This window comes from Xyrauchen texanus, chromosome 32 (genome assembly GCF_025860055.1).
Source record: "Xyrauchen texanus isolate HMW12.3.18 chromosome 32, RBS_HiC_50CHRs, whole genome shotgun sequence".
NCBI lineage: Eukaryota > Metazoa > Chordata > Actinopteri > Cypriniformes > Catostomidae > Xyrauchen > Xyrauchen texanus.
Window position 1 is genome coordinate 3,457,511 of NC_068307.1, and position 14,549 is coordinate 3,472,059.

The 14,549-nt window shown below is 36.2% G+C and overlaps 1 protein-coding gene across 1 annotated transcript; it reads left to right on the plus strand.

Annotated features, from left to right (window-relative positions):
• Positions 1-14,403, plus strand: cflara (CASP8 and FADD-like apoptosis regulator a). The gene is made up of 11 exons (XM_052101650.1): positions 1-176; positions 1,199-1,261; positions 1,343-1,913; positions 2,079-2,184; positions 5,871-6,003; positions 6,645-6,697; positions 6,779-6,842; positions 6,931-6,983; positions 7,094-7,172; positions 9,862-10,378; positions 12,668-14,403. The coding sequence occupies exons 3-11, from the start codon at positions 1,606-1,608 to the stop codon at positions 12,792-12,794; spliced, it is 1,440 nt and encodes a 479-aa protein (XP_051957610.1). The 5' UTR covers positions 1-176; positions 1,199-1,261; positions 1,343-1,605; the 3' UTR covers positions 12,795-14,403.
• The last annotated feature ends 146 nt before the right edge of the window (positions 14,404-14,549 follow it).

The following is a 14,549-nucleotide window of genomic DNA, read 5'->3' on the forward strand; positions in this document are numbered from 1 at the left end:
ATGAAGTTTAATGAGATAAAAGAAGTAAATACTTAAATAAGGAATAGGTTTTGGCCTTTGTGTTAATAAAATTCCCCTCAGAGGGCGGGGCAACAGAAGTGTTGACGTTGAAGGTACTTTCGCTTTGGTTTTTAAAGGGCGTTGATCATCGGAAATGGAGCCGCGCAGCATTGACGGTAACTATCTTCCGTTCAGACAGAACGCGTTATTGCGCAAAGAATTGAAACATACGCAACGATCAGAGACGTCCGTCTAGCGCGTGTTTGCACAGACGCGTTCGGTGTGAACGGCCCCTAATCCGTTGGCCTACGTTTAGAGGTCATTTGCTGTCTTTTGTTTTCCCTCTTTACTTTCTGTCTTTTATTTGTATCTCTCTATAAAAATATACGTATATGTTTGCTCCTTTCATACTCTATATATGCTACTTTTTACTGTGGGAAGTGTCGCTTTATCGTCATCGTTCATGTGTTGTGAACGACACGGTAATTTATGGGCTTAGATCATGAATATTAATTAGGCCGTTCTTAAAGGGATAGTCCTAGTTCAGTAGGCTACAAGTTAAGATCAATCGACAACGTTTGCGTGTTGATTAACACAAAAATATAATTTCGACCTGGTCACTTTTATTTAACCTAAAATTCGTTTAAGATGGAAGGGTCCGTTCACATTCATAATATGTATAAGCCACGCATTCATAGGTGGAGTCATAATTTATCTCACGGGAATCCCCTGTGTCAAAATGGGAATGAGACTTTCACTTTTGTAATTACACTCTGGCATAAAACATAAGTCGAATAGAACCTGTTTACAAAAACCGCAGAATTTGTTATATATATATATATATATTATAAAAAAAAAATAATAACTAAATTATACATATATGTATGTATAATGTTTAAAAAAAAAAATAATACAATAAAAAAAATATATATATATATATATATATATATATATATATATATGTATATGTATAATTTTGTTATTAAAAATAAATATATATATTATAAAAAAAATTAATAACTAAATTATACATATATGTATGTATAATGTTTAAAAAAAATAATACAATAAAAAAAAAAAAAAATATATATATATATATATGAGGCTTTTTAAAATGCACTGTGTATTTGAGGGTGTCCAGGTACTTTCTGTTAAAGGCGTAGTTTCATTATAAATTATGATCACTCTTTTTTTTCAGTGTTTCCAGGAGAAAAGGCAACGCCACCTTCGGGTTTGGCCCTCTACCACAAGGACATTGAAGGTTAGTGTAGCTTTCTGTTCAGCTGTCTTCATATGTTCTCAAGTGTTGTTATTTCATGTATGTGTTTTTTATCTTTTGCAGGTGTAAATCAAAAGTGGCTGTTGATTACATCAAAAATGTGATGTTAAAAGTCAGATTTTGCCCTCAATACTTTCAATTCATAACTTAATTTCCTAAAGATCATCTTCTTTTTCAATAATTCTTTTCACGTTTTTTTTTCAAGTAAATGATAGATGTTTAAAAATGCGTAAAACATCCCTCCCCCAACTCTTACAATGACCGTTTGGCTTGCTCAAACTGTGAGCAATACAACCGACAGCATCTATACAGAATCATAAAGTGAAATGGCGGATGGATTTTCGATCATGGTTAACAATGTGACAGCATCTCTTAGCAAGGAGGAGTGTAGGACCCTACTGTACCTGTGTACAGATTTATTCACCAACAGCTGTGTGGAGGATTTAAGAGGGGCTTTGCTGGCTTTTGCCAGTCAGAAACAAAATCAAGCAGGGCAGTCTCAGGCTGGTGGTGCCCTCCTGATGGAGCTCATGTTCAGAATGAAACGCTTTGACATTTTAAAGAAAGTTCTCGGCAGCAACCGACAACAAGTTGAAGGAATTCTACAGAAAGGAGGCGTCCTCTCGGATTACAGGTGAACAATCTTCTTTGTCTATGATTCTTCCTTCTTGAAAGAGAACAACACATATGGTTAAAATGATGGTCACAGTATTGAATGGCTTTATCGTGTGACAAACAATGCTTATTATTTACACCGGCCGGAAAGTGTCCGTATTTTGAACCGATCTCGTTTACGCAGGGTTCTAATGGCAGATGTGAGTGAGAACCTGGAGAACGATGAGTTACAGTCCCTTATCTTTCTCCTGAGCAGTACCCTGCCCAAAGAGAGACTGGCTAGAGCTACTGTAAGACTGCGGGAATCACATGTTTAACCTCCAGAACATTTGTTAAACATTTGAGTTCTTTCACCCCCTTTATTGTGTTGTTGTTGAAACATCAGTTCTGCTTATAAATGTGCAAACTTTACAGAATCTGCAAGATGTTTATTGGGTTTGGGTTTTTTTAAATAAGAGGGATCTAGAAAATGCTTTCATTTACTGCTGCCCAGAAGAAGCTGTTTTACATGAATGATATTAACATGCATAACAAAATAACATAAATTATCATGTTTGAAAGTTTACACACCCTTTGTTCTTAATTATTTAAAGCCATATACAACATATACGACAATAATCAGAATTTCTTTTTTGTGAACGTTGCTGTTTTTTATACCTAAAGACAAACTATAAATATTTGTTTTATGTCTATAGACTATATATATATATATATATATATTTTATTTTTTATAATATTTGATACATCAGGCTTTTCAGATTCAGATTCAATACTTTATTGCCATACAACTCAGTACAAGTTGTTAGGGATTTGCTTCAGCGTGCTCATAACAACAAAATGCAACCAAAGACATAGAACAATTATATACACAACGATATCCCCTACGGGATGACACTTAACACAGACAGATAAAAGTAAAAGGAAAACACCGCTCACCACGTACTTGGATGACAGTCCAGGATACTATAGTGGCTGATGTCAGATAGGAGTAACAATTACATATGACTACAGAGCGCAAATCCACAACTCTACAATAGATAGATAGAATCGATAAAAAACACTGATGGTTGTCATAAAATATATAAAAAGTATAATAAAACACTATAAAAAAATGAGTGCCAATAATGCAAAAATATGCAAATACTGCAGACTCGTTAAGAGAGCCTTTTTTCCATAAGTGACTGGTTCATGGGTTGAGGGCTGTAAGAGATTTTATAGCTCTGCAATATGTACTATTGAGGAAGCGGGAGGTTTTTGTCTTAATAGCTCTTAACCTTCTTCCTGATGGAAGTATGGAGAAAAGGGAGTTGGCAGGGTGAGTGTCATCTTGTAGGATTCTAAGGCCTTTGCGACGAATACGGGCCTCGTAGATCTCACAGATTGGGGAGAGTTTGCAGCCAATGATTTTTGAGGCTGTATTCACTATCCTGTCTAGCTGAGACCTCTGCTGGACAGTAGAGTTGCCATACCAGACAATAATAGAAAAAGTAAGGACACTCTCGATGGCAGCCTGGTAGAACTGCAAGGTACCCTTGCAAGCAACTCCAAATTTCCTCAGCTGTCGAAGGAAAAAAGCCTCTGATGGGCTTTTTTAGTAATGGTAGTTATGTTATCATCCCATTTTAAAGATGATGATATCGTAGTACATAAAAACCTAAAACTGTCCACCCGCTCCACCACCTCCCCATTAATGTACAGGGGCTGGGACAACTTCCCCCTTCTACGGAAGTCAACCACTAGCTCCTTAGTTTTGGAGAAATTTAGCTCTAAATTGTGGTTGGAACACCATTCAATCAATGCGAGGACCGCTTTCCTATAGGCAACATCGTCATCGCCAGAAATGAGCCCCACTATTGTGGTATCATCTGCAAATTTAAACATTTTAACAGATTCAGTGTGTGATGTGCAATCATCTGTGTATATTGAATATAAAAGAGGTGACAAAACACACCCCTGAGGGGCTCCAGTGTTAATATGCTTAACATTAGAGATTTAAAAGTCATTAATGCTCCTGAGACCCAGGAAATTATTTTTGTAAAGTACTTTTAATATATAAGATATTCTTTGCCCATAAATGCCACGGTAGTAAATATTGGGATATCTTAAGAGAATTCTTTAGGCTTTTCGGAGATACCAAATGTTTGACCATGACAACTTTATCCCTTTGGTCTACAGAAATGCATGAGATCACATTTAGAGCATTTATGTGCAGAAAATGTCTTTTTTGTTATTTTGATCAGTTGCCGATGTTTTCATATTCATTTTAAACAACACAAGACTAACGTTTTAACTTTGGAAGCGTTCAGAAATCAATATTTGGTGGAATAACCTTGATTTTCAGTCACAGCTTTCAAGCGTCTTTCACATTGCTGTTGGGTGACTTTATGCCACTCCTAGTGCAAAAATTCAAGCAACTCTGCTTTGTTTGATGGCTTGTGGCCATCCATCTTCCGCTTGATCACATTCCAGAGGTTTTAAATGGGGTACAGGTCTAGAGATTGGGCTGGCCATGACAGGGTATTGATCTGGTGCTCCTCCATCCACACCTTGATTGACCCGTCTGTGTGGCATGGGGCATTGTTCTGCCGGAAAACCCAATCCTCAGAGTTGCCAATCCACATTGTCAGAGCAGAAGGAAGCAAATTTTCTTCCAGGATAACCATGTACATGGCTTGATTCATGCGTCCTTCACAAAGGAATTCAGCCTAGCTGAAGCACCTCCAGATCATCACCGATCCTCCAACTGGCCATCTAATGGTTAGATTGAGATCTGGAGAGGACTACAAGCCACATTGTCTCATGCACACTGTGAAATTTGGTGGCATTTTTGCTCCAGGAGTGGCATAAAGTCACCCAACAGCAATGTGAAAGACTGGCCAAGATGCATGAATGCTGGGATTGAATATCAGGGTTATTCCACCAATTATTGATTTCTGAACTCTTCCTAAGTTAAAACATTAGTATTGTGTTGTTTAAAAATGAATATTAACTTGTTTATTTTGCATTATTAGAGGTCTGAAAACAGGGCATCTTTTTTACAAATTTTGATCATTTGTCATTTTCTGCAACTCTCTTTCTTTATTCAGTTTATTCAGAGTTGCAAACTCTCATCCTCCACAATATTAATCTGCCTGTGGAATATCCTATTTACATTTATGCATTTGGCAGACGCTTTTATCCAAAGTGACTTACAGTGCACTTATTACAGGGACAATCCCCCCGGAGCAACCTGGAGTTAAGTGCCTTGCTCAAGGACACAATGGTGGTGACTGTGGGGATCGAACCAGTGACCTTCTGATTACAAGTTATGCGCTTGGCCCACTACGCCACCACCACTCATGCTGCTTTGTTACAGCAATCGTGAAGCTGCGTTCATGATTTGCATCAGGGCGTCATCATCCGCCGCTCTGAACTCCACATGAAAAGCGCTTGGAGACAAAAATGTCTCATTCAGCGTTTTGGTGATATTTAAGACGATATGCTTCTGTGGGAATTAAATATGCCTTACATAAGCTAAAAAATACGTTATATCCGTCACAAGTTTCATGTAGGCATGTTTTTGGCATTAAGAGCTCCTTTCTCCATCATTTGATCACTGACATGGAAAAATGTACGCGTTAAACTTCTGAAATTAATCGTTTGCTTTAACGTGTTCATTTTGACAGCTAGCCTATACTTAAACATCTTACATACTATAATACTTGAATATCTGTTATGCAGATTCTCAATGGCAGTATTGAATAAAAACATTAAAATAAAACAAAGGGCAGTTTTAATGATTTCTATTTTATTTATTTTTTTAAATACCAAACATCTTACAGAATCTACCAGGGGTATGTAAACGTACAAGCATCAGTCGTTGTTGTTGTTTATTGTTGTTTATTGTTGTTGTTATTAGAAAGGTATTACAGCAAAAGTCTGGACAAAAATCGACTGTTTACATGGTCACACTTTTATTTCTTTTTATTTCTAACAGAGTTTCCTAGATGTGGTGGTAGAATTGGAGAAGTTAGATGAAGTATCCTGTGATAAGCTAGACCTGGTTGAACAGTGTTTGAGGAACATTCACAGAATTGACCTTGTCAAAAGGATTCAGGCCTACCATAGAGGTAAGTTCACATCAATTAGACTTCTTGTCAGGTGGTAAACTCTAAATGCTGAAACAGAATGCCGCTCCTGCTCTAAACATTGAGAGATGCATTTAAGAAACACCATGCGACAGTCAAACTAAAGCTGCTTTTTCAACATCTGGACGAATGTTTAATAAGATTGTGCTAGCTAGCTCGAATGGCACGGTTCCACAATGAGAACCATTTGGCCCGATGGTGAAAAAGCGGCTTAAGTAGTAACTCATGAAGTAACTAGAGGTTTTTGCAGATCGATGGACATGCAATAATGCATGCTTTTATTTTACCCACTATAAAAAACTTTAGGTTTTTAAGCAAATAGTCATTTAGCAAATTCTTTTTATTCAAAGCGACTTACAGTGCACTTATTACAGGGACAATTCCCCTGGAGAAACCTGGGGCTAGGTGTCTTGGTCAAGGGCGTAGTGGTGATGGCTCATGGCTCCTTGCAGAGATTTTACCACCAACCATCCGGTTACCAACCCTGAGCTTTAACCACGACGCCACACCACCCAAAATATTTTGAGACTGTTTCTCCAGTCACTTTTAATTTTTTTTGTCAGCATACTTGTAATTCTCAAGAGCAACAGAACTAGTAATGTGAGAATATGAATCTGTTTTAGGTCGGAATGTACCATGTGTAGTCCCTAAAGTTCCTAAGCAGAATTTCTCAAAAGTAAGACAAAATTTCTTTCATCACATTTATGTGAAATAAGGGTTTATTCAGAGTTGCTAAAATTGTTTCACTGCATTTTAGTACACCCCTGGGCCCCCTCAGCGTCCTATTAACCCAGTCAGACAACCTCAATGCTGTTCTCAAGGTGAGTTCTTTTGTAACCTCTTTATAACTTTTCACTTTAATTTCGACCCTTTGTATAACAACAAAACTTGTCTGTGGTCTTTTTCTAGAGTTTAAAAATTTGAAGGTTTCCGTGCCTGAAACAGGGACATCGTACACACAGGTGATCCTCCCCTTACTTTACTAATAAAGAAGATCTAGTCATCGTGGTATATTTAGTTTTTGAATGGGTAGGTATTAAGAAATTTCTCCCATTGTCTGTATGTCTGATAGGCTTTAGTGGATGAGTATCAATTGAATCCTGATCAGAGGGGCTTGTGTGTGATTATTGACTGTGTTGGCTTTGATGGAGGTAAGTGTGTGTGTGATAGAGTGATAAAGGGAAAGTTTATTAGAGGAAGAGAAAGAGGCTATAACACAAGACAGGAGTTAATAGATGTGGTTAGTTTAAAAAGACGCTTCATCATGTAGTTTCCTCTAGAGATTGACGATACCTAAGGTGGTGGGAAAGGCCGCTAATCGATTAATTGGCCGATAGTTTTTAAAATATCTCTCTCTATGTATATTTATATATGTATTTAATTGTTGATATCTAAAGAATTTCTAATTTAATCCTAACTATGACAGGTATAAACACAGAGGCCACAAGAAACCCCCAGAAATTAATAAAATCCCAGAAACAGTTTATTGTTCAACTGAAATCCCAATTATAACCAGAAAAAATGAGGTTTTGTTGAATAATGGCCCTGTTTTTTTTTCTCTGTACGATTGTTCGTTCCGAATGCGCTTTTGAACGGTAACAATGGATTCCAATGGCACTATTCATGGTGTCACATAATTAGTTGCAGTTCATGAACTCTTTGCACTGCAAACATAAACCCGATCTGGACGTTATTTAATATGGATATTGGGGCCTGGGAGGCTTCATCGAGTATTGACGCTGACTACCACCCCTAGAGTCATGAGATTGAATCCAGGATGTGCTGAGTGACTCCAGTCAGGTCTCCTAAGCAACCAAATTGGCCCGGTTGCTAGGGAGGGTAGAGTCACATGGGGTAACCTCCTCATGGTCGCTATAATGTGGTTCTCACTCTCGGTGGGGCGCGTGGTGAGTAGTGCGTGGATGCCGTGGAGAATAGCGTGGGCCTCCACGCTACGTCTCCGTGGTAACGTGCTCAACAAGCCACGTGATAAGATGCGTGGATTGACTGTTTCAGACGCGGAGGCAACTGAGACTTGTCCTCCGCCACCCGGATTGATGTCACTGTAGAGTCACTACATCACCAATATTTTTAATGCAATGACAATATAACAAATTATGGCAATAATTTAAATAAATAAAAAAATGTGATCAGTGTTTTCTTTGTTGTTCTATTTAATATACGCATCATATTTTATACTATACCTGTTATTCTCAATGTACATTATTCCACGTGTATTTATATCACTCGCATAAAAAGCAACTATCGGCACTGATTATTTGACAAAACCGATATATCAGTCTATCTCTAGTTTCTTCAACTGGGCACTTTTAGCACTGTGAATTTCTCGAAAGTAAACTGTCATTCAAAATGTTTGTATTTTGGAGATTTATGTAATTTTTTCTGAAAGTCATGAAAATTCCCACTGCAGTCATTTCCAACACAAAATATATTTACGCACAATTAAATAATATTTTCAAACTTCATGCATCAGAAAAATTACTGATTAATTGGAAATGACGCCCAATAAAAATATTCTGCTCACAAGTGATATTTACCTTGATTTTTCATTGTTTTCTTCAACCATCACTTATTTACTCTCAAACATGCTGTTACTTTTGTCCACTTGGTTAACAAGTACACTAAATTTGAAAACTTTATTAGGGGCAAAACTTTTATAAACAATTTCAGTATTTATGGTGGGAATATCATAGATTAAACATGTAATAATTTTTATAATTTATGATTTTCATAGTTTAATATTAAAAGTCTGGATCTGGGACAAGCCTACAACTATTAAATAAAAATAGTACTGACAATCGATTAAAATTGTTAATCATGATTAGGTCAATCGCAATTAATTGCATCGTTTTCCACAGTCAATCGCAATTAATTGCATCGTTTTCCCAGTCAATCGCAATTAATTGCATCGTTTTCCCAGTCAATCGCAATTAATTGCATCGTTTTTCCACAGTCAATCGCAATTAATTGCATCGTTTTCCCAGTCAATCGCAATTAATTGCATCGTTTTTCCACAGTCAATCGCAATTAATTGCATCGTTTTCCCAGTCAATCGCAATTAATTGCATCGTTTTCCCAGTCAATCGCAATTAATTGCATCGTTTTTCCACAGTCAATCGCAATTAATTGCATCGTTTTTCCACAGTCAATCGCAATTAATTGCATCGTTTTTCCACAGTCAATCGCAATTAATTGCATCGTTTTTCCACAGTCAATCGCAATTAATTGCATCGTTTTCCCAGTCAATCGCAATTAATTGCATCGTTTTCCCAGTCAATCGCAATTAATTGCATCGTTTTTCCACAGTCAATCGCAATTAATTGCATCGTTTTCCCAGTCAATCGCAATTAATTGCATCGTTTTCCCAGTCAATCGCAATTAAGCACAGCGTTTTCCCAGTCGATGCAGTCAATCGCAATTAATTGCATCGTTTTCCCAGTCAATCGCAATTAATTGCATCGTTTTCCCAGTCAATCGCAATCAACCGCATAGTTTTCCCAGTCAATCACAATTAAGCGCAGCGTTTTCCACAGTTAATCACAACCACAAACTGATGTCATCAGAATTTTTTCAAAAAGCAAGTAAATTCCCAAAAGAGGAAGCATACTTGAGAACAGATGTTTATAAAAAATACCCCAAGATTTCCATTCTCATTAGATCTCCAAAATTACCTTATCAGGGTCTGTTTTTTCCTCTTCGATGACACATTTTTAACATGTCATTTGATGGAACAAACCAGTTAACGTGAGAAAGGGACAGAATTTGTCGGTCATTGTACGTGCACTCAATCTTCTTAGCATCTAAATTGTATCCTTTCAGAGATGCTGAGCCAGACATTCGAACGTTTGGGTTTCATGGTCATCTTCCACTCTCTCCTGGGTCTGAAAGAAACCCAGAAAGTCCTGGAAGACCTGGCCCGCCACAGGAACCTCCAGAGGGTCAACCGCTTTGTCTGCTGCCTCATTGGCAGGGGATCGGACACTCACCTGCTGGCTACAGACTCCCACGGCCCTGGCATGATGCTGGAAGATCTCAAACAACTTTTCAGCCCAGTCCAGTGTCCCTCCCTGTGTGGTAAACCCAAACTGTTCTTCACCCAGATCTACAGGACGGAAGGAGCACAGCGAAGACCCTCAATGTATGATGAATACCTTGAGACAGATTGTCCATCACACCACTATGCTGGGAGTCAGGGTGAGGACGAGCGAACGGTCCCGGTGTCTGCGGATGTACTTTGGAGTGTCTGCACAACAGAGGCAGAGCTACTGGAAGGCTCTGGTCACCAGTCTGTTTACCTGCATGCATTAAAATCTGCCTTGTTAAGGGGATTTGAGAGGTATGGCAACAAAGTTACCAATTAACCAGTCAGCATTCTTATTTTCCTTTGTTTTATTGTGTTGGATTTGAATTTACTACAAAGGAGATGCATGCTTCAGTTCACACATAAATATGCATATACAGGATTTATTTTACTCTTGTACTTGCAAAACATAAAAAAACACCCTGCATGACACATGCTATTGCAAGCTGAATTGACAGTAAATGATGTGCGGGATATGAATGATAGATTTCTACAATTCACTTCACTAGTTAAAATGCTCATTTGTGATATCAACAAAATGAAATCCTAATGTTTTATATCAGTAATATCATTTGCGTAACTTTTGTGTATATTGAATAATTCGGATTTTTACTAGTTCCAACGTTATTTCAGATATCTGGAAATAAATTGGGAGAGAAAATAAAGATATTTAACCTGTTGATACGCAATCACCCGCACGCGGTGGTGACGTCACTCTGCTTACATTTAATATGTAATTTACCGTCTATAAATGTAATTAATGTTAACAAATGATACATCTTTTCAAAGGTCAAATGGTTCAACATTGGATCTCTGTTTCACGATAGCAATCCTCCAGAAACAGCAGTTGAGTTATTTGTGCAGGAGTACAAATGAAAATATGCGATGTCAAAACGGGACTTTTATTATGAAAACACGATCGCCAGATGAATCCAGTTCAACACACTTGGGTCAATCGTCCATGACAAGCGTTCATTAAAAACATCCAAAAGCACTTTTTGTCCATAAAAGTGATAAATGTGAGAAATATTGATATATTCTCCATTGTTTACATGAGATCTCGCCTTCGTCATCGTTCTTCAACAAACTGCAATCTGAGCAGTATTCATGTTGTAAAACTGTTTATGATCTGATATATTAGAGTCTCATAAACAAAACCAGCCCGTCTCCAAAGTCTATTTATAAAAATGTGGCGTAGTTTTATTCATAATAGTCGAGCAGTGCCGTCAGATTTAGTGTCGTCTTGAGAAGCGGAGCTTAATTTTACTCTGAACACTTCCAGAGATTTTACAGAGATTAAAGCTGCAGGAACTCATTTATTATTCGATCATCTTCAAATATGAAACGTAACTTCTGTAGACTCGTGACTTTGAGGACATTGTGTTTCTGGGTTGTCTTGCCACTTTTATTATTGTTTTTTAGATTATAAAAACACATTCAGCACAAAATATTTCCATTACTATAAACTTCAGCTTCTCTAACTTTAATAAATAAGAACATATATTAATTCTGAAACTTGTGAAATAAAGTCCAAAGTGTCTTCTTTCAAAAGATACCACAACTGTGTCCAAACTCCAAAGGGTCCCGTAAATACAACCGTTTAAATTCATGTATGTCATTTTCATGGTTTGTGCTAAAAATGGTTTGTGCGTATCAACAGGTTAAAGACACTTTCTTAATAGTTACAATAAAATTTCAGATTTTTACTAGTTGTAATTCAGTGTTGATATCAGGAATGGACATTTGATCTAGTAACAATGTAATTATTAATATAAAAAAAAAAAAGAATTTTTACTAGTAAAAAGATTGTTTTTGATATCAATATTTACATTTTTACTAGCGCAAATGTCCATTTCTGATCTCAACGATTTAATAACAACTAGTAAAATCTGGAATTTGGTTTTCACTAGTGACGATGGTTTAAACTGTTAATTTCAGATATCTGTAATGCGATTGTAACGATTAAGAAAGCATTTTTAAATATCTTTATTTTCTCTCCCAATTTATTTCCAGATATCTGAAATAACGTTGCAACTAGTACAAATCTAAATTATTAAATTTACACAAAAGAATCGAAAATGTGCATTTTTACTAGTTGTTATTAAATAGTTGAGATCAGAAATGGACTAGTAAAAATTTAAATATTGATAAAAAAAAATGTTTTTATTGATTATTAATATCTGTAATCGCATTTTGAACAGGAGTGAAAAACGTACCATGGAATTCTACTAGTGAAAATGCAGTTACAGATAACAAAAACTGTTTTCTATTGCTTTAAATAATTAATAATTCTTGATATCAAAAATTAACACATTTTTACTAGAGTAAATTTAATTGCTGATATCATAAATGAGATTTTCGCTAGTAGTAATTGCATTCCTGATATCAAGAATTGGCATTTTAACTAGAGAAAATGTCATTATAGATATCTTATTCATATTCTGCACATTTAGTGATTATTATTATCAACGTCTAAATGGTTTCATGTGTTTGCATGTCTCCGCATTCTACTCTATTGCTGCTGATTCTGTTTTTCTATTGCAGGAAGATGCATGTATTGGATATTATGATAGAAGTGAACAGAAGAGTGTTTAGTCACAATCAGCAGAATCCTGAGAAGACGTATCAGCCTCAGCTCTCTCATACACTACGGAAGAAACTTTACTTTTAACACTAACAAGTGTGCGAATCAACACAAACGGCTCCTTTTCTTTCTTTCTTGGTCACAGATTCACGTGGTTCAGAGTTGAAGTAATTGTTGTTTACTGTTTGTGTAGTTGATAAACAGCTTCATACTGCCATAGCAAGGAATTATTCTATTGCATTACAGTATATTTTATTTGTAGTTATTTATTAGTGCAGCTTAATTGCTTGAATGTATCGAAGTGTCTTGAAATTACTGAGGTGAGTTTTGAATTTGAAGGCTGTGCAGAGGGTAACGTGATTTAACCAAACATAATCTCACGTTCTCCGTCAATATTATTGAGTTTTAGTCAAATAATCGAAAGGGTCTATTATTATCATTGTATTTTTTACAAGACATTTTTATTTGGCAGCTAAAACAACGTTCTCTATTACAGTATCTACTGCTAGTTTGTAATTTATTATAATTAAAATTAAAATAAATATATAAGAATTCTTCTCTTTTCGCAGTTGTAAGAGCGTAAAGTATACTATGTGTAATCTAAGCAGATTTTACCACTTATATCAATATTTAATTGTTCGTATTAGAGGTTCATCATTAAATCATTTATCAGTTATTGTTTTGTTTTGCTTTTGTTGAAGAGTTTCACCATCATATTATAAACATAATTGCAAACTGATTGTGTAAAATGTCCTTGAAGGGTTTGGATGATTTGTTTGAGGATGTTATAAGCAACAGGTATATCTTGCGACATGAAATGAACATCATAAAACATTTCTGAGTATTATGTTTAGCTTAATGTCATGTCCACTAATGGAGGGTTTCTGAATATTTTTATTGTTACAGCTTTTAAAGGGACAGTTCACCCAAAAATGAAAACTCTCATTTACTCACACTCATGCCTTTCCAGATGTGTGTGACTTTATTTCTTCTGCAGAATTTCAGCTCTGAAGGTCCATACAATGCAAGTGAATGGGTGCCAGAAGTTTGAAGCTCCAAAAAGCACATAAAGGCAGCATGAAAGTAATCAATTAGACTCCAGTGGTTTAATCCATGTCTTCAGAAATTATATGATGCGTGTGGGTGAGAAACTGATCAATATATAATCAATATGTGGTAGAAATGATTCTTCCTGCCCAGTAGGGGGCGTATGCATGAAGAATGTGAATCGCCAAAAACACAAGAAGAAGAATGTGAAAGTTAAAGTGGAGATTGACTGAGCAGGGAGGTGAATTAATAGTAAAAACTTACAAAAATTCTGTTTCTTACCCACACCTATCATATCACTTCTGAAGACATTGATTTAACCACTGGAGTCATGCTGACTTGTGTGATTTTTGGAGCTTAAAAAAAATTGGCACCCATTTACTTGCATTGTATGGACCTAAAGATATGTGAGATTCTTCTAAAAATGTAATAGGGGGCTGAATACAGTTACTTTATTTGTGTATTCTGTACAGGGCTGTAACCACAATATACATTGAGGGGAACGTGCCCGCAATAGATTACTCAAGGCCAGTAATGTAATCTTAATACTTTGGATTACTTCTTCAGCACTGCTACGTATTTTTCACTTGTTTTGACTAATAAAAATTTATTTGGAGAAAATATATTCTCCAAATAAATACCAAATATCTTCTGTTGTATTGCTTCTTAAAAATGAGGTAGAGAGAGAGAGAGAATATCTAACATGGATTTTCTTGATAAAAAAAAAAAAAAAAAAAAGGTTTTTGATAACAGGCGCATGTAAAATGGCTAGAAATAGCATTTTAGCTTCCCTTA